Source organism: Nymphalis io, chromosome 16 (genome assembly GCF_905147045.1).
Source record: "Nymphalis io chromosome 16, ilAglIoxx1.1, whole genome shotgun sequence".
NCBI classification, from domain to species: domain Eukaryota; kingdom Metazoa; phylum Arthropoda; class Insecta; order Lepidoptera; family Nymphalidae; genus Nymphalis; species Nymphalis io.
Genome location: NC_065903.1, coordinates 6,268,141 through 6,294,468, shown reverse-complemented (window position 1 = coordinate 6,294,468; position 26,328 = coordinate 6,268,141). Strand labels below are relative to the sequence as shown.

The 26,328-nt window shown below is 31.7% G+C and overlaps 1 protein-coding gene across 1 annotated transcript; it reads left to right on the top strand.

Moving 5' to 3' along the window:
• The first annotated feature begins 3,834 nt into the window (after window positions 1–3,834).
• Window positions 3,835–24,493, top strand: LOC126774558 (activating transcription factor of chaperone). The gene is made up of 5 exons (XM_050496129.1): window positions 3,835–3,997; window positions 6,918–7,017; window positions 7,783–7,913; window positions 15,896–16,063; window positions 23,251–24,493. The coding sequence occupies exons 3-5, from the start codon at window positions 7,808–7,810 to the stop codon at window positions 24,018–24,020; spliced, it is 1,044 nt and encodes a 347-aa protein (XP_050352086.1). The 5' UTR covers window positions 3,835–3,997; window positions 6,918–7,017; window positions 7,783–7,807; the 3' UTR covers window positions 24,021–24,493.
• Window positions 24,494–26,328: the final 1,835 nt, after the last annotated feature.

Below are 26,328 nucleotides of genomic sequence, written 5' to 3'. Positions count from 1 at the left end.
TCAGACTACAGATATTCACTTTTTGTTCTAATATCGAACAGACTGTCACGTATTAGAAATTAGAAATAATTAATTGTTAAATTTAATTACTTAAATAAACGTATAAGTTAAATTCGTTCGGTTTCATTCTGCATCCTCAACGGCAGCCCTACGTAATTAGTTAACCAATATTTTATTGCAAAATATTTATCAACCCTCATCTTACACACAAATGACTTCGAATAATTTATTTAGTTCGCTTCCTCCGGATAACAACCAAGCTTCTCAACTACCTGCTCCTGCTCTAGAATCCGCAGCAGGTCTAGATTCAACATCTTTTTGTTTGAAACGGCCTACTGTCACAACTGGCACAGATGGCACGAACAATACTCTTTTGAATTTAGGATTAATTAATACATCAGTTAAAGAGCCCAAGGTGCCTCGGGCCGATCCCGAGCATGTAAGAATTCTTCAAAATTTACAAAGATTCGGAGATCTTTCATGGAAAGATGTACGTTATGCTGACCCTTTAAAAACGCACATTGCCTCCCCGGGATTTATGGACCTGGAGGTAAATGATGAACTCAGGCAATTTTTTAAAGGCAAAGATTATTTAGCATCTTCATAGAAAGCTCTGGCGGCCATGTGTAATGCGTTAATTACACAGCGTGAGCTGCTTAACCAAACATTGCAACATTTAGTTGATTGGGCGGCCTCCGTCGACACGGTGCTGTCTGCAACTATTTTTTTTGTCAAAATAAATGAGCTATTTACGATTTCCTTATCGTAAATCAATCGGAAGTATGCCTTCAATCCCAAGTATACTTAGCAATAAGAAAACTCGTGACACTGGGATGGACCATAAACTACGAGAAATCTGTAGTCAGACCAACTCAGGAAGTCGAATTCCTAGAAATTGTTTGGAACACCAAGTCAAATTTCAAATGCCTTCCAAGAAAAAAGATGGAGAAGATATTGTCTATTGCAAATCGCCTGGTCCAGAAACAAACAATCTTATTAAGAGAAACGCAAGCTATTTTGGGCTCGCTAAATTTTGCCAATTTTGTAGTTCCTCGAGGGAGATTGCATTGCCGACAACTGCAGCTACAGTCTCGGATACTAGCGAGAAGAAAGTCGATGAAAGAAATAAACTTGAAGGCAACAGCAATGAAGGATTTAGTATGGTGGATCAAAACCCTGAAGAAATCACGGCCACAAACAACGTTGCATTCGGATTCGATTCATCATTTTTTAACAACAGATGCTGCAGATTTTGGATGAGGAGCTCAAATGGACGACCAGACAGTGACTGGCAAGTGGAGACCAGACCAGATGCAATGGCATTGCAACCGCAAGGAAATGTTTGCTATAATAGCAGCCATAAGGCATTTCAAATTAAAACTACGCGGCCGTCACCTGATTTTGCAGTCAGACAATCGAACAGTCGTCTCATATATTCAAAAAGAAGGCGGAACACGATCGATGGCTCTTCTCAACCAAACTTACCAACTTCTAAATTACCTAGACAAGTGGGATATCACGATGACAGCCGAATACATTCCTGGAAAAATCAACGACATCGCCGATCGTTTATCGAGGGGGAAACGAGCGTCCGAGTGGCGCCTATTGAAACCTGCACTCGATGTAATATTCCGAAGGTTTTGGAGTTCCACAAATAGATTTGTTTGCGACGAAAGAAACGAGAGTCGTACAGAATCACGTCTTGAAATCAATCAATTGTCAGGACTCCTTGGCTCTGTTTTGCAACGCATTCAGTCGTCCATGGCGGTTTCAACTAGCTTGGGTATTCCCTCCACCGAGTCTCATGCCTCGCGTGTTGCAACATCCGAACAACGCACAGGGAATATTTTTGATCGTAGCACCAATGTGGAAGAGAGTATTTAAGCTTCCGGATCTACGCAGGCGAGCTTAATGCAAACCTTTGAAAATCAAACAGCTACCTCATGTGCTAATAGATCAGACTACGGGCGTGCCACCACCTCGAATTCAAGACATGGAACTTTTCGTCTGCAAAATTGGGGCTGGGAAGATGTAATACAGTCTTGGATTGAAGCTGAACAAAGATTGCTGAAGTCTAGCTGGAGGGACTCTACGCTTAAAACATAGAGACCCGCTTGGTCTAGATGGGTCAGGTGGTGTGAGTCTCATAATTTCGATTTTAAGCATCCAAATGGAGTTAGTTTATCAACATTTTTGGCTTTTTTGAGCTTAGAAGAGAAATTGGCGTATCCGACTATTCTCTTGCATAAATCAGTGGTTCTAACTTTTGGAAAAGTTTTAAACAATGAAAATTTAAATTCACATTTCTTAGGCAAACATATTTTAACAGCTATTTCTCTTTCTAGCTCAAAGACCGTAAAACCTCCAATTTGGGATCCAACTGACTTGATTACTTGGATTCAGAATAATCCACCAGCCATTAATTCATTATTTGAAGCTTCACGTCGACTAGCATGCCTTTTGTTACTCGCATCTGGTAGACGAGTTCAGGACCTTACGTTGTTAAAAATAGATTCATGTCATTACTTTGATTTTGGTGACTATATCGTTTTACATCCCATATTTGGCTATAAGACTGATACAGCTACATACAGGCAATCAGGTTGGAAATTGTTGAGTCATTCTCTATAGTCACTAGTGTTTGTCCCGTATACTGGTTAAGGAAAGTGATAGAATTAGGTAATGAACGGCGTACGGCGGATTGCGATAGTGCTCTGTTTATTACAATAAGAGGTTCGACTCGAGCAGCTTCGCGTACTGTTATAAGCGGTTGGGTTAAGTCAGTCTTTAAAGACGCAGGTATTGTAGCTTCAGCAGGCAGTGTCCGTTCCGCCATCGCGTCTAAAAATTGGTATGAACATTTTTCTATTGAAGATATATTAGCGCGAGGTAATTGGCGCAGTTAAGACTTTTCTGAAGTTTTATTGTAAACAAATCATAAGTAATCGTAAACCATCTCGATGTAATCTTTCGGATAATTTTCAACCTATAGATTAACGTATTGATTATTAAATTATTTAATAAATTTATGTTTATAATATTCATACATATGTTTGTTAATGTAAACATATGGAATTGTTGCAATTGATTTGTAACGCGGTGATTAATTATTTCATTTTTGTTGAATATAATATAATTATAAACAATAATATTATTTTATGTTCTTATTTTTCACATAGCGTCGTTTAATGGTCACCAGGAGATATAAACACGTCTCTCACGGATGCTGTGCATCGTCACATGCCAAATAATAGTACAAGTTTTACATAACAATAAAACTTGTATTATTGAGCAGAGACGATGCACAGCATCCCAATACAATATAATAAGTACTCCTGGTGAGAGACTTCTATGAAAGCAAAACGGCTAGCTGCCACCTTGGGACCAATCAAATGGTGGGGAGCGGACGTGAACCACACTAAATACCAGAAACAGGAAAGGGAAGTATACAACGCACTCTCACGGATGCTGTGCATCGTCTCTGCTCAATAATACAAGCTTTATTTTTATGTAAAACTTGTACTATTTCTATCTTCAAGATTAAGAATATTAACTTTGCGAGTTTCAAGCCCAGATTTTCTCCTTGAAATCTGATATTTGCACCGAAAATTTCAACGATTAGTGATTATATAAATATCTATTTTGGCTTAACTTACTTAAATTTTATTAATTTTCTATTAAAATAAGCTGATATTATCATTGTACTTTGTAAACCCGGTATTTATTATCTTATTATAGAGATAGTTCTCCATTCAGTATGACAGCTCTGAAGTCTGTTCTATTTGTACCTTTGCCTGCTTTATAATAAAGTAAGCTGTCAACGGTGCTCGTAGATTGTCAGTATCGCTGTCACTTTTGTCTATTACTCATCATGGTTCACAAGTAGAAAGACGTGTTATTTGTTTTCTTTTGTGCGATAAATTCCATCAAGATGGGTTTCTAGTTTTTTGAACGTTTTGCACACCTGCGTGTGCCTTCACAAATTAATAAAAATGCTGTAAGTATTGATATACATTGTGTAATCTTTTACTATTTTTCATCACATAATTATAAATTCCATAGCGTCGTTATTACGCCATGAATGTAGCTTTCACATGAAACTTGAGTCATGCATGTAATATGACTCGTCACGTTATTGTAGCTACAGATAGGGATCTGATAGTATATTTCAAATGACCTCTAATCATTACTTTTAATAGAAATTAATTGTTCGTGACAATAAATTATCCCAAGTATGTACATAATAAGCAATAAATAGAATTTTATTCTAAAATAATATTAAATTTAATCTACAACTAATTTAACAACAAATATCAGCTAATGTATAAAGTCATCTAATGAACTATTTATAAATGAAGAAATAAAGCCATATGGTTCATGTTATTTCACAATAACAGTTTTCATAATTTATTTGTAGTGTAGTTTTATTTTAAATAATATCTCGTTCTATACTGTACACTTATGTATTAAGAAATTGTATATTACGAAAGCTAAGCATGGGAGTCTTGTGAAATAACTTGAAATACATACCTTGGAGTTGCCTGTTTTATTGATAATTGCTACCTTTCTAATGCAAAGATGCTGGTTGCCACATACTGTACATTACTTTTTAGAATTATTGTCATACTTTATACATTGTTCAATTTTATATTAGTAATTTATTATATTTATTTTCTTTTATAGTTATTACCTTGATACTAAAGAGTATTAATTATACTAAGGTGTAACTAAAAATAATTTAATGCTTGATATAGGTTAAATGAATTTAAATGTAATAAGTAAATAAAACAATTTAGTTTATGATATTGTGTACAATAACTAATGATCAATTGATTTTGAATGGTTTTAATATAATGTTAACACATTTTTTTAAGTTCTATATTTAATAAACTAATTATTATACAAAATGTTATTAGTGATTGATCATGTTTGAACAGTTCATTTATGTAGCACAAAGGATTTTCTTTAAGTATTATAAATTAAATTTCATGACATAGGAAAATGACTGTCGTTAATAATTAGTTGTAGTTATTATTACTTAACATCCTGTTTCTTCTATTTGCTCATGGGTTTTATACTCAGTTATTTGTATTAACCAATCACAGTCATTCATGGTTATTTGCATGTTAATGTACATATCATTGTTTCCTACATATAAACAAACAGCCCAGCAATGGAAAGAAATATTTGTTTGTGATTATTTTGTCATTTGTGTAAGCTCATCTAGCTTCTTACTTTTTATTTAATGATGAATTATTCTGCAGCTGATTATCAAAGCATATTATCATTTTGTTTTAATTTGAAGAATGAATAAGTGTTCTTCTAAGGACAAAGAATGAAACATCTTAGAAAAAAAAAATTATTTAAGTGAGGACAACAGTAAAATTTAAATATATGGTTAAAAGTTAAAAGAAAAATTGTTTTTATACCGGTATACATGTTAAGATTTTCTTTAATAAGTAGTAAAAATACTGCTTATTAAAACACCTTTGAACAATGATAATAGTAATGTTATACTAACAAAAACTTATTTAACAACTAGACTGTCAGTGTCAGTGTAAAATAAGGTTTATATTTCTCAGTGCCAAAGTCTATGTGTAGCACATAGACTTTGGCACTGACTTGACAAATAGTAACCTCTACAGGTTACTATTTGTATTTACCATAAGTGGTCCATACCTCAGTTTCTTTTTTTGATACATCAATACAAGAAATCATAAATATTGCAATCAAGAATTACAAATTACCATAGCTTATAATATTCATACCCATGAAATATAATTTTCTCATATACCCAAAAATAGTTTTAATATATGTGTATTGCAGGATCAGAATGAATGAATACTTTATAGGCTAACACCATTTAAAAATTATATCACTGTTTACTTTTAAACTTGTACTAAAATATATATATATAAATAATATACCTATAGTATAGATAATAACTAATGTTTACGTTAAATATTGAATTGTGACTGCTAATTATACAAAATGAAGTCCAATTTAATATAATGACATAAAAGATAGTAATTATTGAAGGATTCAATTAATGAAGATATTGATTATATGAGTACTTTTTTAATTCAAGTTAATAAAGATGATTAAAATTTTAATTTATGTATTTAAATATAATTAAAAATTAATTGTAGTGCAGAAATTTTTAAATGGTGTTTTTTCTGAACTGAAATTAATTTAAAACATTTTTGTAAATTATATTTATAATGATAAAAAAAGTTTATAGATTGCTGCTTTAAATCAAAAACGTTATTAATAAAGGTCTATATTATGTACTTTGTTTTGTTAATTATGTATGTTCTTTTTCAGTTTTACATTTGGTTACAATGATTGATAAAATAAATTAATAATAACGAATTACTAACAGTCAAGTTGATTGTACAATTTTCATGCTTGTATTGAGGGTCCAGAAATAAAAAGTGTACTCGTAAATATTTAGTAGTAGTTAAATTTGCACTCTAAGAATTTGGAAAAAAGAAAACAAAAGTAGTGACATAAAATTAAGCACTTGCTAGTATTATGTTTTGTATATACGATGGGCCAGTTGGCGTGGTTGGTGGATGCTTGCCCTTCACGCCGAAGGTTGTGGGTTCGATTCCCACCCAGGACAGATATTTGTGTGTATGAACATGTCTGTTTGTCCTGAGTCTGAGTGTAATTATCTATATAAGTATGTTTTTACAAAAGAAAAAATAGTATATGTAGTATATCAGTTATCTGGTTTCCATAGTACAAGCTCTGTACAAGCTTAATTTGGGATCAGATGGCCGCGTGTGAAAAATTTCCCAGGATATTAATATTATTATATACATATATTATGGTGATTTGAAAATAACGTGATGTGTTTGGATAATATCTAGAATGTTTAAGTGAGTTAATGTATAAAATGTATTACTTTTCAGTGCCAAAATGGCGTCTTCAACGGACATCACTGTCCCTCGACAAATATCAATATCATCAAAGGACTTCGACCAATACAATCGGTCTTTACTTAATTTTTTGGTAAGTGATGTGTTAATTTTTTTTATTTATTAATATCTGCACATATTGCCATAGTTTGGTATATGGATTGAATAAACTCTGGCCAGAAAGACTGGGTAATTCGACATAGTAGTCATAAACAGATGCAGATGCAGACTATAAAATTTACAAATCTTTTAATTTTATAATCATATAATAATATAATATAATAAATTAATTTAGTGATGCGGAGTGTCGTCGAAATATATTATATTAAGCGTTTATTTGTGTTTTCTCTTATTTATATTTTTATTCTAATAACACATACAAGATAAACAATTAGTATTATAATAGCCGGGATGGTCCAATATATAGAACACGTGAATCTTAAATGAAGGGGTGGGGTTCAAGTCGGGGTAAGCACAGCTGTATTTTCATGTGTTTAATTAGTGTTCATTAATCGCTTGCTCAGCGATGAAGGGAAACATTGTAACGAAACCTGTAACGAAAGCTGTATTATGTACTACAAACAGTTCTTGATTAATTTACATTTATTTATAATATAACACTTTTACTTAACTAGTTATAACCACATTAATTTAACTTTCGAAGTTCCGATTACAGCTTCGCGGACATTGAAAACGCCATTTTTTCGCGAATCCGTAGTGAATATCTTATTCAAGATCTCTACCAATGATATCGCGTCAAATCGGTGTCAAAGTTGTTTATTTTGTTTACTCTTCTTGTGGAATAGGCTATACAAATATAGATTAATAAAATTCATATGCTTCCTTTTCTATTTTACAGAGTAACATTGACTCGTCTATCAAAAATGAGTACGAGCCAATGGAACTGGTCGTTGGCTTCGGCCGACGGCCTCTTAACTGACAATGAATGCTCTATGCTGCTCGAAGTTGGTCTTTTTGACACCGATGGAGGTAATTCATAGTTTGACACATTTCTATTGTGGTGTGCTTTACTCAGCAATATAATTTATTGGCATTTGTTTAACTTAAAACATAATTTATTTTTTCTTAATAATTTCAAAGTACAAACTTGCTAAAAACGATTGGTACCGACTGTAATTAGGTAATGTATGTCGAAAAGTATACAATCGTAGATTTCGATATAAAAGGAAAAATATTTAAAAAAAAACCTAGATGACCCAGTAGATAAAATACGTGGATCTTGACTGAAGATGGGACGCGGTTTCAAATCAAGCCTACATTTTATTTAAATATATATATCTAAAATAGGTAAAGGATATACAAGAAGCGTTTCAATTGAATTCTTCTTAGTCTTTAAATGTTTTAAGTATCAAAATTAGGTACACAAATAATACACAACACAATCTAATCGTTTTTCAGCCACGGCACCCAGTCACCAAGACTAGCTGTAGTAGTATTATGTCTGTGTCCCATACATAATCATATTCTCACGTAGTCCGATAGGGCGGAAATCAGTCATGTTCGACCTTAGGTGATTATCGGAGCATGGGAGCGTGAACATTTTAACAAATATGTTTTTTCATTACCCGGATACGAGATTTGTTGTCAAGATATCGATACCTACGGTTTTTTAATTAGCAATAAAATAATGAAACAATAGAATTAATTTCATTTTACGAAATAAAAGACGTATAATTTAACCTCAAAAACAAAATAAAATTACAAAATCATTTGCCTACTTAGTATATTATAAATATCGACACAATTTTTCCAATATTGTATTGTTAAATACTTTATAGGACAATTCTTGTCACAATAAAAATGCGCGTCGTTTATTGCAATTGATTTTATTACTGGCGTGTCAATTGTAAATTGTAATAAATACTAGAACGTTCATAAATAGCTATTCACCATTTATGAATGTTCTATGTGTAGCACGGAATATAGTGTAATGTGGAGTGCGGAAAACATTTTTCGTTTGAATTATCTATAATTCAACTGTCAGATTAATGCTTTGGATTGTTGAATATTAAACGTGATTCAGTTAGAGGCATAAAGTTCATGGGTGGCATAGACAATGATGATGATAATAATAATAAGTATAGCTAATTAATTTTATTACGTTCATTTGTATTAAATTAATTCGAAATAAACTTGGACTATATTTAAGGGTAGGTACCACCCACTCATCATATATTCTGCCGCAAAACAGCAATAGGTACTTGGTATAGTTGTGTTCTAGTTTGAAGGGTGAGTGAGCCAGTGTAATTACAGGCACAAGGGACATAACATCTTAGTTCCCAATGTTGGTGGCGCATTGGCGATGTAAGCGATGGTAAATATTTCTTACAATGCCAATGTCTATAGGCGTTAGTGACCACTTACCATCAGGTGGCCCATATGGTCGTCCGCCTTCCTATTCAGATTAATTGTATTTTATGATGAGCTAATTTTTTTTTTAGACTAGAAAGGCTTAGGTATTACTCTAGAGTAATGAATAAATTCAAATCGTCTTAGTTGTATTAATTTAAATACGCGCACAAGAACAAGATTTTTCCAAAGTATAAAACAATAATTAAACTATAAAAAATATGTCGAAGGAAAGAATGCGATTGCAGTAAAATTGTTGCATTTGCTGTAAGTATGACTTCAATTATGTATTCAGTGGTTATGGCCGAGACAAGGAGGGGAAATGTGAATCGTCGAACTGTAATAGCCTGTATTTTTGTGTTCCGGTCTAAAGGGCGTGAGAGCCAGTATAATTATTTTACACAAGGGACAATATCTTGGATTCTATGGCTGCCAGCCCGTTGATGTAAGAATTAGTTAATATTTCTTATAATGTCATATATGCCACCGGCCTATCGATGAGCTAGTCTGCGTTTTTACTTTTTTTACTTGAACTAATAAAGAATATGAATATAACAAATATCTCGGTTTACAGTTTATGTTGGGGGGTCTTAGTTTTATAAGAAGTAGTGAGTGATACATCTATTATAAATATTTTATTAATTACAATGTTTCATAGCAAATGTTCAATACAAACTTAATTTTCTGGTTCTCCAATTAAATTTATTAATGATGAAGTAAAATTATATTAATTTTGGCTAGTTCTCGGATGCGGGTCTCCTAGAATTCGGGATTACTTTAAGTGAAGGTCGATTTCGTATAAAATAACGTTAAAAAGTATCGTCAAAATAACAAAAAACAACTTCTATGTATAATTTACATGTTTCTCATACTACTTATATATATAGCCGTTATGCAAGTACATACAAAACAACAAAAGTTAACAGTTTTACAAACCGAACGAATTCTTAAGATGGCATAGCATGAAAATGAAAGCATTTTCAATTTAAATCTACGCAAGTTTTTAAATAAGTCTAGTGGAGTGTTTCATTTCCCTCTAACAATACATTTATTATCGTCTGTTATATCTTTTAGATCTCGTATTCAGTACAGTAACAGCCGGTGAATGTTCCACTGCAGGGTTAAGGCCTCCTCTCCCTATTGGTTTGGAGCTTATTCCACCACGCTGCTCCAATGCGAGTTGGTGGAATACACATGTGGCAGAATTTCAGTGAAATTAGTCCCATGCAGGTTTCCTTACGATGTTTTCCTTCACCGTATCGCACGAGATGAATTATAATCACAAATTAAACACATGAAAATTCTGTGGTGCTTGCCCGGGTTTGAACCCACGATCATCGGTTAAGATTCATGCGTTCTTACCACTGGGCCATCACGGCTTTTCAGTAATATCACAATAATTTAAACTTGAAACTAATGCATATGGATATGGATACGTCAAATATGATATTTTATGATAATGACGATGACACAAAGATTTGCGCTAAATACAATCGTGTATTTAGTAGTCGAGTTAGTTAAGCAAAAACTACTGACTCGGATGATATCGAATTTGCATAGGATTCTAGTTTATAGTTATAGGAAATAAGCTGTATATTATTTTAATATATTGCAAATTTTTTGTGATAGCCTTTATAAACGTAGTCAAGAGAAATTTGTTAGTAGAAGTGAACACTGGCGAAACTAATAGATCGTATGAGAGTTTTGTAAGTCTTTAAGCGGCAGACGCTGACTTCTATGTAAATATTATATTATCTATCTTTTATAGAACTCACAGTAAACGTATTATGTTTATATTTAAAGGGGAAAGAACGCGACTACTAATTTAGTTTGTGTCCCTAGGTATTTATCCTTATTGAAATAAATAATATTAATTTTACCCATTCTGTGAATATAAATATTGCCTTTTTTATAGAAATATTACGAGACATTTTAAATAAAAAACACGCGTGGCGTGGTACATGTTGTATGACGCAGACGCACAGTACGGACTAATAGATCGGTTGTTGAATAATTATATATTATTAGTTTAAGATTGCAAAGGATAATATTCTTATTATGCTAGTATGAAGTCGGAACGCACAGCTAGCACACAAGTTGCCAAGTCACACCAATAATTGATTTGACTTACGATTGACTTACTTAAGTCAAAAGAATATAAATTCTATTTGTTAACTTTTGCAGTGAAAACGTACCTTAACGATAGATGAGTATGTGACCACAATCTATTTATTTGAGGCTAAAGGTTAAAAACTTATGACGCACGATTATTGTACGATCGTTTTTAAACGATTTTTACATGTATAAACTGATATATAGGCATGTTGTATGTTGTTGACCGATGTTGACTGATTTATAGAAAATAATAATATTTTCATGTGTACGTCGTTATTTAACAAATATATAAGATAAGTATATAGAATCGTGTTTTATTAAATTTTATTCAAGAAAGCTTATATAAACATTTTTTTTTTTTGTGGATGCTTTGTTGGCTGTATGGTGATATCTATAAATAATAGGCAAAGGCACAACAATTTAGTAAAATTTTCTCCTGTTTATTGTTTTTTTGGTAGTTGTAGAGAATTTTAGTGTTATTAATTAAAATAATCTTAAATTAGGGGAAAAAAATCTAAATATGCAAATTCGATTAGCGTTGAATATAGATCACTGTGATTAGCTTCAGCTAATATTAAATTAATGACCAATGTTAATACCGATGCTTGACCTAATATTGGAGTTGCCACTTGACTGTTGACTTACATAGGTATATACTTAAATTTTAAGTCTTAAGTTGCCTTAAAATTAAATTACTTTTTAACTAAAGTTCTATTTTATGTCAACCGCTGAATTAATATCAACGTCAACGTCAAAATGTCAACGTTCACGCTCGTATTTGTTTTAAGAAAGTGTATAACAGAAATATCTCTAGGCCAAATAATTTTGTATGTTGTAACTTGTTTACATTCGTCAGTTACTGTACTAAGATCCAATTCTCATTAAGAATGCGGAATAAAGGTTAGAGTAATAAGCAGGCCATGGTCCTATGCCATGGAATATTATTTATTTTGTATAATCTTTTAAAACGAGCCTTATTACTTTTAAAATATTTTAAAATAGTATAATTAAGACTTATTTAATCTTTATTTGTTTAATTAATGAAATAAATAAATTGCTTACATTAAAATAAACTTTCGAAGAGATGTCTCACAGATATTTTTATAACGCATATTTCGTTAAAATTTTGTTAGAACGTTGCAATATTTTTGAGTGATTTACTTCAGTTTTCAGTATTCAGTGTTTTTTATTAATTGCCATAGAAAAAACATTAAGTGCTAACGATATATTAGAATCTAAGTTAAAGTAATGGCCCGCATATTTTCCATTGCTTGGAAAATTGCCCAAATCCTCTTGAGGAAAAGTCAAAGATTTGGGCAATTTTTAGAGCTTTTTTTGTAGGTTTACTATTGATCGCACCTGGGCTGTTAAGTCTAGTCGACGAAGTAACCTAACCTTTTCAAAAGTATTCCATATTCAAAACACAATGTATTTGTGTCTCCTCATAAGCACTTATTAGCAGCAGTTACTAAACATCACAATGATAAATATTTGTCTATTATTTACTACTCATTATTTGTGTGGTGTGTTACTAGGTATTTTCGTATTTCCCACTTGGCGTACAGTTTTAATACATTAGTTTAGGCTGTAATTTTATACTAATTTGGGGTTACTGTAGATCATTATACGAATTTTAAATTTAGCTCTTGTTTTTAAAATATCGCCAACTATGACTTCAAATATTTATCTTTTAAATTCATCAACGATTGCTCCAAAAGAGTATAATGTCTCTTTTTTAAACCCATGTTTAAATAACAGGATCATCCTTAAGAATTCTAAAGAATATCTTGAATTTGAGGACCGAAAATACTTTTACTTCATCATCGCTTAGAAACAGGCATAGCGTATTTTTAAAGACCGGTCCAACTTTATAAAGAGCCTTGTCAAACTTGTAGTTGAATCAATTTGATGTGTAATGAGGGAATCATTTATATTTCGGAGTCTATTTGAAAAAGACGATTGACGTCATTTTCAACTGGCTTGCTCTTGTAAGCAAAAGCTAACATTTTTAAGACGTCGGTTATTGGGCTTCTTAGATTTGCATAACCACATATGTATACCAATACCATCTATTGACATAGATGGTATTGGGAACATCCGATGAACAAGCACGTAAATAAAGTAGGTAAATCATTAAACATTTATGTGTTGCATTAAAAATATGATATTGTATCCTTTATTAACATAAACATGACATAATGAACAACATGACAGCGGGCTATCACTTTTAAATTCTATTAATAGATTCAGCGAACCGAAAACTGCAGATACAGCACATTTTGGTGATATAGCACGAGTTAATATTAGTAGTGTTATTATTGAATATTCCAATTCCACTAGAGCTATTTATACAAAAATATCCAAAATGTCGCGTAGCTATTTCGTTGCATTCATAATCCATCATGATGGAAACAGTAGTCTTTATACAATATTATGAACAGCCCCTTTTTAACCAACTTAAAAAAAGTAGGTTCACAGCATGGTTGTATTTATTTTTAATATTTTTTTATTATGTTAATTTTTTTTACTGCTTTTCACTTCTACTATTTTATATATTTGATATAAATAAATACTTAGTATATTTTGCTTTATTATAATATAATATTTCTACGATTGGATATATAAGAAGTATTATTATAAAAATCAAACTATTAGTAATTATATTTGACGACATGTGTTTAACGAAACAGGCGTTCTATTTTAATGAATATCATAATTATCTTAATTGTTTTATTATTCCTCGTGTGACCGACGCTTAGCCCCCCACAGATTCACCTCATGTACAGATAGCTGCGGGTCAATAATTGACATGTTATTCTATTAATATATGTGTATATTTATTAAACAGATTTTATATACTAAAGTTATATAATTAATTATATAATTAACCGTCATTGCGCCCCCCGCTATGGTAACTTACATGTTATGTTCCACGTGCACATACAAATATATAACACTTAAAATCCATAAAGGAATATTTTATGATGCTTAGATAACGTTTATTTCGGGTCGACTAAGAGCTCTTCTTATGATTTAGCACGTGGTGCCCACCACGTGAGCTATAAATATTTCGTTAAAACTCAATAATCAGATCGATTTGCAACAAATCATTCTCTTTATTTAATTTTTATCTATTTCTAGCTCTAGTTTTTCGTATTCTGTTCAAATGTAGTTAAAATGAATCACATTCGAGTAAAAATGTTCCATTGAAACGATAAATTTCCACTATCATTATCAGTCGAGTCTTTGTTTAAATTAAATGTTCTTTAGTAGTTGCCATGCTAGAAACGTGGGTGTGTCTTGATAATCATTTGCACGCCGTGTGATTGGTTTAATAATGTTTATATTAAAGAAAATAACGTCACGAACAGTTCAAAAACATATTTGTTTTTAGCAAGTTAACCCTGTGTATGTTTTTAATGGAATATCTCAGTTTACTGTTTTCCTTTATTTATCTTGTTTCCAATGAAAAGTGTCCCGATATACATTGTCTTGTTTGTTCAATTGCTTACATTAATAATACAAGTCAAAATAAATCTTGAGCTATGAATAATGCCATTATTTTTTATCAAATTATAAATTCAAATCAATTATATAAAAATAATGGATTTATTTTTAGGAAAGAATGAAAGGACAAAAAAGTATACATTTTATTATTAAGTCATATTTAACCCTAAAGTACTAATATCAAGTACAAAAGTATACATGAAGTATTTGATGCATACTATGTGCAAGTTCAAAATATTGCTATAAAGATTTTGTTTATTCTATGTATGTATATGATTTTTCAAAATGCTTTATGTAGAATAATAGTTTCATCGAATTATTTAAATTGAAAACATAATTTTTTTATATATAATCAAAATGGGAAAAAAGCAAAATAAATGTATTATATTAAAATAAATGCGTGTTATTTTCGATTAGAACGATGAAAACGGGATTGAATGTGATTCAGTATAGATGTTTTTATAACAGAAGTTATTGTGACATTATCAAATAAGATTTAAAGCATCACGACATCTGGGCGTTTCTTTGACGTAATATCGTGTGACAGATACCGTTCATATATATATATTGACGTCTTCGGCCCCTCTTCGTATTTTGTACATTACTTATCTAAGCTCCTTACCTTGAAGCCTCTTCCATTTATTAACGCGAATTCTACATCATTCTCGTTACAATTCGTATCAGTGTAACAAGACTTGTTCGTTTGTTTCGGTTTTAATTTCAAAATGTGTTGTTACAAATGTAACGGAATGTGTGACTTGTGTAGAGAATTTCAATTATCACTTATTCAAAGTAAGGTTTTGTTCAAATTATGATTTTTTTGTGAATTAAATTAGTGTATTTTAAAAGTTTATCCAAAATAAAACACATATTAGAGTTTTTAATTTAGGTGCTTAGATTAGGTGCTTATTTAAAAACTAATATATAAGTTTGTACGTAAAATGTCTTTCATATATATTAATATTTTTTATTTTCAATAGATCTACTAAAGAATTTTCCGGGCGCTGCTCCGAAGATCGAATCTGGCAAATTGCTTCAAGATGACATATCAAACACGATGTACCCCCCATCGCCGCCAGAGATCAAGCCCAGCCGAGCTGAGCTTGCGACTGATCTTCTGCAGCAGCTGGAAAATCAATGCAAACAAGGTATGTGATATATTTAATACATTAGATAATAACAATAAATAATTATTATTATAATATTGACATAGATTTAAATTAGATGATATTCGGCCGCGAGTAGTAATTGTGAATAATTATTTATTACTAAATTGACCTTAACCTAAGCTAGTTACTATAAACATCTTTGTTTGACAAGATTAAATTGTCCGTGTATTTACATTAGTTTTATTACTATTTCAATGCTTCTTGTTAGAATCTTCATTCAAAACCAAACATCAAGATATATTTACATTTAATAAAAAAATGGCGACTCAAAAGTGCATATAAGAAGAGAAATTAACTATGTTATGATTTTAATTAAGACAGCAATATATGAAATATTAATGTATAACCCATGATCAGTGCCCTTATCAAATAATTCCTTACATCCACTTAGGCGATAGTATCAGCGCGTCGTTAATTATCGTTTAAGACTTTTTATATTTTTATTTCGAAGTGAAGGTAGTACAGAAAAGAATCGATATTTACACAGGCAAACGTCTTCATCTATCATTTAATGGATAAGTCACCTTTTTTTTTCCTGTGCAAACAACTCTGTTACCCGATACCCGATATTCAAGTTTCGCAGTGTGATAATATGATTGTGCTAAAATAATGTAATATAGAAACTTGACATATTACTTACAAATTATGCATATATTAAGAGTGATACTTTAAAAATACGTATTGTCCTTAACCCAGTAGTTAAATATATCTGTCTCCTGCTTTCATTTACAATTATGTTTTTACTTTATAACCTTAACAATATATGTCGATTTTTTGGCTATGTAAAGTATTCATAAAAAAATACATATTATATTGCAAATAAAATAATATTGTAGATTATTTCAAATAATTTCGTTCAAATGGCCAAAGTGCATGAAACCTTCCACGCCAAACATATTGGATATGTGTGTGTGTGTAAGTTATTACATTAAGGCATAGTAATTGAATGTTATTACCAGTAAGAAAAAAATAGTATCAAGGAAGGCAATTTTATAATGAATACTTATATTTATTAGACATTAATATAAATTACGGTATTAATGCCAATTAGGTCATTATAGAACGTTACGACACTAAAAGAGATTTCTGCATATAGACAATTTTTTTTTAAATATCAATCGATAATTTGTTCGTATCTATCGACATACATATCTGGTTTTTTTAATTTATTAAATATTGTCTGTCTGTCATCTGCGCACGTATAACAAGAAAACCGTTGATAAATTTCAATGAATCTCGGAATAATGATAACCTATTTCCTGGGTCAACATAAAGTATAATTTTTATCATGATAAGTGAGGGGGTTTTCAAGGGATATTAAGATATTGTACTTCCATTGCGACGAGAATAGTTTCTGCTAAAGAAATAGCATAGTTAAGGTTTTTTATAAGAATAAGGCTAATAGAAATAGTTATATTAAATTATTGAAACAGATGCAGTATTACCATTTCGAAAAATAATAAATTAAATTGCAGATATGTTATATTTAAAATATTTAAAGGCTACATTCATTTATTTATTTATTGTATATTTTAATAATGGCCTAATAGTTTTTTTTTTTTATAGAATAGGAAGGTGGATGAGCATATGGACCACCTGATGGTAAGTGGTCACCAAACGCCCTTAGACATTGGCATTGAAATGTCATATATTAATAGTATGATTGGTTAAATATGACGCTGTAATACTTAATTGAAATTGTAAAAAAATATGTGTCCATGTTAATTTTTATGATTATAAATCATTATAAGTTGGGTTGTAGAGAAATTCTGATATCAAATATTTCGGTTTAATGAAAATGAATTTACGAAAAGCTTGTTGTATTATTTTAATTTGAATTTGTTAAAATTACGATTTACTTAGCACATATTATTAATAATAAGAAATAATGATTATTATTATTAATAGTATGCGCCAAACTATTATTATTATTATTATTTTATTATACCACTATTTTTTTCTGCGTAATGCTGGGACGAATAGATAGTGAATTAAGAAATAAGCCCCAGAAGTTTGTATTTGTCGTTAGAGAACAACCTTTTGTATGTAGGCTTTTCTCGATACAACTACATTAACATTTTACGTATTGTTACATATAGAAATTATACAGTTATTTAAAATAATTAAAGATTGACCACTAAAACTGTATGTCAGTTTATTTATTAAATAATATCGATAAAATGTATGTATTATATAATTATATCGACATATGTAGTGTTATATAATTATCTGAATAGATTAAAAGGACACACCCCTGATCTTATTTACGAGTGTCATGTGCGCTTAGCGTGATTCGTTTTCTTTATCTGTAGACTGTAGCTTTTAATTAATAACTACAGTTTGGTATATTGGTGTGATAATTTTGTTATATGCGGCTTTTATCGATATAATGGAAATAACCTCTTATAGTAAAATGATATTAAATATATATAGATTTATGTTTACATTATCACAAACTTAAGTTACTTAAATTTAATAAAAATTAGCGAACGAGACGTTTTTAATAACGGAGTTATTACTATACAGAATTTAATTGCTATTAAAGGGTTCTTTGCATTTAAGATATGAAAAAATATTACTGGTATATCCGATTTCACACGAGCAATATTAGGTTTTTCACCTTGATATATTTTTATTACATTTAATACAATAGAATCGTACCTTACTCACACTAAATGTTTACATATAGACTATGTAAAATTTCGACATTTTCAGTCATGATACGAGAAATCTCAGACTCAAGGTCTCGGGACGTCCCGGGACTTCGAGACTTTTCTAAATAAACAATAAAAATAGAGTTTTCTTTCTGGATAAATCAACAGTTATTAAACATAATATCAAGCTTTAGAGCTCGATAATGTTAGCATTAAAGTATAAAATAACATATTATAATTATGAAAAACGCCTAATTAAATAATTATACAATCAACTAATAATAATTATCATGTTATAACTAGAAATTAAAATTAAAAAAAAAATTATATAATCTTCTATTTATATATTAAACATCAAATATATGATATTTGAACTGGGATTGGTTTTCTCGTGAAAGCCGTATACGAAATTATTAAATTTGGAAACATTCCCGGGCCTCATTATTCGAGACGTCCCAAGATACGAGCCCTTATCATACTTCTTACCGCAATACTCAACCCTTTTTTAACAACGAAATAAGTAATTTATTGGTGGTAGGGTTTTGTGCAAGCTCGTCTGGGTAGGTACCACTCACTCATCAGATATTCTATCGCAAAACAGCAGTACTTGATATTGTTGTGTTCCGGTTTGAAGGGTGAGTGAGCCAGTGTAATTACAGGCACAAGGGACATAAAATCTTTGTACCCAAGGTTGGTGGCGCATTAGCTATGTAAGCGATAGTTGACATTTCTTACAATGACAATGTCTAAGGGCGTTGGTGACCACTTACTATCAGGTGGCCCATATGCTCGTCCGCCTTCCTACTCAGATTAATTGTATTTTATGATAAGAGCTAATTTTTTTTTAGACTAGAAAGGCTTAGGTATACTCTTTATTCAAATCGTCTTAGTTGTATTAATTTAAATACGCGCATAAGAACAAGATTTTTCCAAAGTATAAAACAATAATTAAACGATAAAATATTTGTCAAAGGAAAGAATGCGATTGCAGTAAAATTGTTGCATTTGCTGTAGTATGATTTCAATTATGTATTCAGTGGTTATGGCCGAGACAAGGAGGGGAAAGGCGCGCCGTTTCGGCGTTGACATTGTATGCGCGCGCGCACTCAGTTGTAGCGTGTCTCGCGCCGCGTCTGCAGGTTCTCTATACCCGTGACAATAAATTCAATTCGAGAAGCACATTTCGGGCGCTCGCGCTCGGCTCGCGACCTATGCCTGCCAACGTCCATGCGCCTTTTGGACGCCGTTAGAATGAAGTACCACTATCGCTGCATTTGGAATAAGGAGATAGTGTTCAATTCACAAAAACTTGTTAAAAGACGTTAGGTTTACGTGCCCGATTATTGATTTTCAACGACGACTATAGCTCGCACCACGAGGATTCCAGTTTCTGCAATTCCACTGCCCATTTATAATCTTATAGAAGTAACCTTAGAACTGTATTATAGCAGTAAGAACATTTATAGAGGACAATTATTTGTTAATATTGGACTTCGTAATGGCACTTGCAGATCTGTATGCTGGTACGTGCTTTGAGCTATTTGAAATATGTCGATATGAGATGGTTTGTTTTGATTTCGCTGTGTCTTTCGTATGTTGAGAATGAGATCTGGTTTCAAGGTCTTTACGCTCGAGTACCCGCTGTGTTTTTACTTGATACAAAACTACTGACTGTAGATTAAATATTAATAATTATTTGTTTAACGTTTCATGATTTTATATATATTCATCATAAAATGGATTGACATTTACGTCATAAGAAGCGTGTCGTGTTTTGAAGCATTGTTTATTTATGTGATGAAGTTGTTTGATTGGCTTTAGGGCTTGCGTGAAAGGTTGTATTTAAACGATATTTTTATTTGTAATAAAACAGCCGCTTATTTTACAATCACAATCGATAAATGAGAATATTGATATTATTATAAATAATGCATATTATGATCTGCAATATATGTCGCAGATTCAATGCGCATAGCTTGAAGTTATTTAGCATTGCATTAAGCAGGCTGTTATTTATCACGCGTAATTTACCTCATTGAATTCACGTGGCGCTAGAGCCTGACTTGCAAGGTGCTGAGGTGTGAAGCATACTCAATTGTTTAATTATTTCTTCTACGCAGGTTTGTTTGTTATGTGTTCGAGCAATTAATACGTGGAACGAAACCTTTCCACGCTTGTGCCACGACTGATAAACCAGTTCGCTCCCAAGGCGACCTCGTTCGTTGTTCGCCCAATAATTAAAGCGACTTATTGGCTACTTGTTTTCATTCCTACGCATTGATATAGATTATGACCTGTTAGCGAAGGCGTGTTGTTATTGGTTTGATATACTTAAGTAATTTATGATTTACTTTTGTATTTATTCCATGATAAATATGTAACGTTCGTTCATGTTTATCAACTAAATGCAGATATTTTAAATTGTTGCTCGCCTTTATTGTATGACTATTTAATGAATGTTGTTTATGAGAATTGAATATTATAGAACAAAAATATATATTGATACTAAGCTTAAATTTCTGATAAATAACACAAAAATCATAATTTTACCATGTCTACCAGTCACTATCAGTCTACCAATAATTAAGTTTATTATATATTTTATTTCATTTTTTAAGACATTAAAAAAATCAACTATTTAACAATAATTCCAAAGATTACATTTCAATTTTTGATAATTTTAATTGGTATATGGTTAATAAAATCGTTTAAATTATTTGGTAAAAGGAAATTATTTTTGGCGTCGCAGAATAAAATTTATCTAGTATTATAAAGCTAGGGGCACATCGGTGAACTTTGTTGATTGCGAGAGTTTATCAGAGGGTCAACGGTTGATGCGCCTCTCGTTGCCTATCTGTGTCGCTAGCTGTACATGATCGTTGAAAATGTAATAAATCTCTACGAGAACTAAACGACTTTTGTATTGTTTATCGAATACAATGTTTATTGTGCGTTTATTGTACATTAGTTTATGTGATACTGTATGTAGAGTACTACATTCGATCTTAGATTTAATATGCTTATGCTTTCAATGCCACAAATTATTCTTTGAATTCTTATTATGCATCTACATCTATCACCCTTATGTATCACCGTAAAAAGAATCAGTATCTTGCGCTCAGACATGTTCTCAATTACTTTCAATTGATCATAGTGTGTACGAGTCTGTCAACTGTATTAATAAAAATACCCTGTCGATTGTTAAACAAATAGTTGTACAGTTTATCAGATAAATTATGAATCTACTACGCTTAAATTGCCACAAGGAAAATTAATACGCATATTTTAACAGTGGACTTTATTATGAGATAAATGTATAATATAATTACTATACATTAAAACGGGTTCCTACACTAGAGGGTATATTTATGTTATCACTAATATTAATTAAGTAATTAATTAATTATGTTACCTAATATTATTTAAAAATATTTGTATTTTATATATTTTTTCACGACCTCCGATTAATTGATAAAGAGAATGCAATTCAACAATAAAGAAACAATAAACGTTTGACCTTAAAATAATGTAATTCAAACTAGTTAAATAATTACGATTTTTTTTTATTTTATATGATAGTCAACAGAGCAATGTTACAGTTAACAAAGGACGACTTGGAATTAAATAGTAAACATTTAATTATTGTCACGTTGTTTATGGGATAACAAAATAATAAGGTTACAGTAATCTTGAAATTATCATAATTGAAGGATTGAATAATTATTGCCAATGAGAAATGTTTCGATTACAGTTAAGCAATTGATTATTTATGGCATTCGCGATAGCTGACTGCGTGCAACATGAGATCCTGTTTATTTAATTTCGAGAGCTTACTTGACACTCGCTAAATACGCAAGGTACTTAGTAGTCGGTCTTAGTAGTCAATGATATAACATTTTAATATTTACAAAGAATTATGATATTTCGTAATTGTTAAATTTACTAACAAAGATAATTAGAGATAATAAAAATTTATTTTGTTACAAATAATTTTCAGTGTGTCAACATTCACTGTCTACATGCTTAAACTCAAGCCTGGTGAAATCTTTTGAAATCTTATTATAGAACAACGTTTAAGAATTAAGTCTGTTTATTTAAGTATTATGATACTGTCGGTTGGCACTGTTGTGCATATATTTGAACGTATTTATAATGTTATAGTAAATAAATACGTTGATATTATAATTATTCTAAATGAATATAACTCGAGTTTTGCCCGTTATGTTATTAATGTCATGAAGCTTGTTCATGAGTATGTATTTATTAATAAAAAATGTATCTTTGTATCATTTAGATGGTATGACAGTTAGACTGCACTAAGTGCACTTTTTTTATAAACATAGAGATTTATTCGAATGCACTCGATGTAAAAAATTTTGCGTATTAAATTTTTATAATAACTATTACAGTTTTGCAATAGTAGTAGTAATAGTATTTTAGTAAATTGTTTTTATATTTCTTTAAATATCTGTTAATCGGTAACTTAATTAATAATAATTATTTTAATTACAGAAAACATATTTTCAAACTGGTTGGAAGAAAAAGTTGAGCTTCCCATCTTCGAGAACATCTCCCAAGTGCCCGAGCGTGTGGACGTACCACAAGTAGCGCTGCCCCTACCGACATACGCGCCACAGACGGTACCACAGCCGACCGAAGAGCTACTGCGAGAGTTCGAAACGGTATACGGCGCCGTCGAATTGACTCACCTCACGCCGCCGCAGAGCCCGCCCGGCCCCGCTACTCAACTCCTGCTCAGCTACGCGCAGCAAGCACAGTGCGCCTCTCTCGCACCCGCACTGCACCCCACTCCGGTGGTGGCAGAGCAGTGGCCCGTCGCCCCCACGCCGGTCGTGCTGTCGGAATATGACTGCGACTCCCAGCTCGAGGAACTGGTGCGCCACCGCGCCGCTCAACTAGCATCCCCGCAGCCATCCGCTCGCAGTGCATCTGCTTCGCCGCGTTCATCACCGCGCTCGTCTCCGCCGTCGTCACCGCGCTCGTCGTCCACCGACGAGGAGTGGTGTTCGTCGACTCGCCCTAAGCCGTACTCGCGTAACGTTGACGATCGCCGTTCGCGTAAGAAGGAACAGAACAAAAACGCAGCCACCCGCTACCGCCAGAAGAAGAAGGCAGAGGTTGAAGTGTTGCTCAACGAGGAGCAGGCGCTGCGCAATCGACACGTCGACCTCGGAGAGAAGTGTTCAGACCTCCAGCGAGAGATTCGATACCTCAAAGGGCTTATGCGCGATCTGTTCAAGGCGAAGGGACTCATAAAATAGAAATTTCCTCTACGAATCAAGTGAAAAAAATATACGCACCGCGCGAATCAAACGCGGTGTATTGAATTATATTCAAACAGAAGTTAAGGAGTTTATAAAATTTCGATGATATATCTACATTTAATTTCTAGTTAAGCTAGATAAGTTGTATTGTTTTTATCTTACACCTAACGTCGAGCAGCATAAGTCATGCATGTAATTTCGTCGAGGGCAACTTCTCAGCAAAGTAACATCTAATAACATCATAAGAGGCGCTGTCTTCTCATCATTCATTTTCTTAAATATAGAGGATAGGTTGCATTCATTGTTATGAAATATGAACGTTTAAATTGTTTGAAATTACAGCAGCACGTAATTTGACTTTGTACAGTTTATATTTTTTCAAAAACATGGACGTGAAGTTTTGTACATAAGATTTATGAAATATCTATCTGTGTTCTATTTTCGTACAATATAAGGAATGCGACGGCGGAGTCATGTTGTTTTATTTAATTTTTTTTTGTTAAATTGTTTATTATATTGTTACTGAACTAAGGGCTAAACCTCCAGCGATATTTCAAGCTTTGCCTTACACGGTTTTGAGTATCGGTATTGTGTAAGATAAGCGACTCTGTTGCAAACTTGTTTACTTTCTCTATATTACTGATATATTTATCACATTTTTTGTGCAAAGGGAAGAAATATTGAAACATTATTCGGATGCAATATATTTTATTTTGTTTAATGATTACAACTGAGGTTTTTATAAGGTATACTTCATGGATTTTGTTTTCTATATTCAAGCAAATAAAATAATATCATTGTGTAATATATACTAGAAATCGATACAAATATAATGAAATTTTTCCCGAGTATTAAATAGCTGCAGAATAATAGTAGTAAATTAATATATAAAAATCATTTACTTAACGGCTCTGGATATAAGTAAGTCCAGTAGGCTGTATTAGACTTAAAACTCTTAAAGTTAAAACAAAAATTACTTTCTATAAGGCTAAACCACAAAAAAGTAACGTAAACAAATATGTTGCAAATCTTCGTAACATATGCAAATTTATTTATACTAATTCAAATATTTTGTACTTAACAGATAACGGCCTCTTTATCACTTAGTCAATAAATTATTTAAATTAAATTAAAACAATTAGAATTAGAAGTTTTTACAAAAATAAAGGGCGTTGAACCTAAAAAATTTTACCCAGTCTACCCATCCAACCGAGAGGTTTGTAAATTAGAACTCAAATGAGCCTTAAGGATAATTATTATAATATATTTTTTAATAAATTAACAACTAAGAGTATACACTTCTCAAATATTTTCTTACATTCCATAAATGTTTAAACAAGGTACCTTGGGTTATATTGGGACCTTGGCAAAATAGTTAACAACAACATCTTTGTTGCTACAACCACTGAACGACGCCAGGTAATCAGGCTCTGTAGGAAATTGCCGGTAACGTTTTACATGCGTTCCATTTTAAGGTTAGCAAACAGAAAATGGCAAAGTTTCCGTTTCCATCCATGTCCACATTAACGTAGTCACAAATATGTGCTACTTTCTTAGTATAACTGTTTTATAGTCGAATTCGTTGTCTTGATGTATCGTTGTATCCTTATTTAGCATTTTAATCGTAACGATTTGCTCTTGGAAATTGGATTTCCAAAGCAAAATAATTTTACACTATTTATTTATTACTTCATCTTCACCGTCGTTGGAACCCTTCAAGGTGATCTACACTACTGTAGAACATCATGTACGTGAGTGACCTAACTTAGCGGCGAAGGTAAGTTTAGATTTCTTAGAAAAGAAAATGAGCTTAACGTCTCATTAATCGTTTGTACAAGTTTTTGCTCAGAAGCTTATGTTTGATGTAAAGACGTCTCGGCCGGCATCTTTGGGACTATGACGATCTCACTGAAGGAAAGAGAAACACAAGAAGCTTAAATATGACTCTACAACATAAGACTAATATTTTAAGTTTATGTAACATGATTATTGTTTTTTTAATATGCTAAAAAACAAATAAAAAACAGAATAGAAACAAAATAACAAAGTGACACTGGATCTCAACACCAATAAAGCAAGATTTCGATTAAATTAATGAATTTTTTTTATATTATTCGCAATCATTAAATCCTTATAATATATTATTTTACCACACAATTCTCGTAAGAAAAATGTCAGAGAATCAATTTCCCGCTATGAAGAGTATGTTCTTGTTACCAGATTACAAACATAGATTGAAAACAGACAAACATAGTTTTATATTCTTCATTATTGTTTTATACTCTTCAGTAATATTTTATAATAA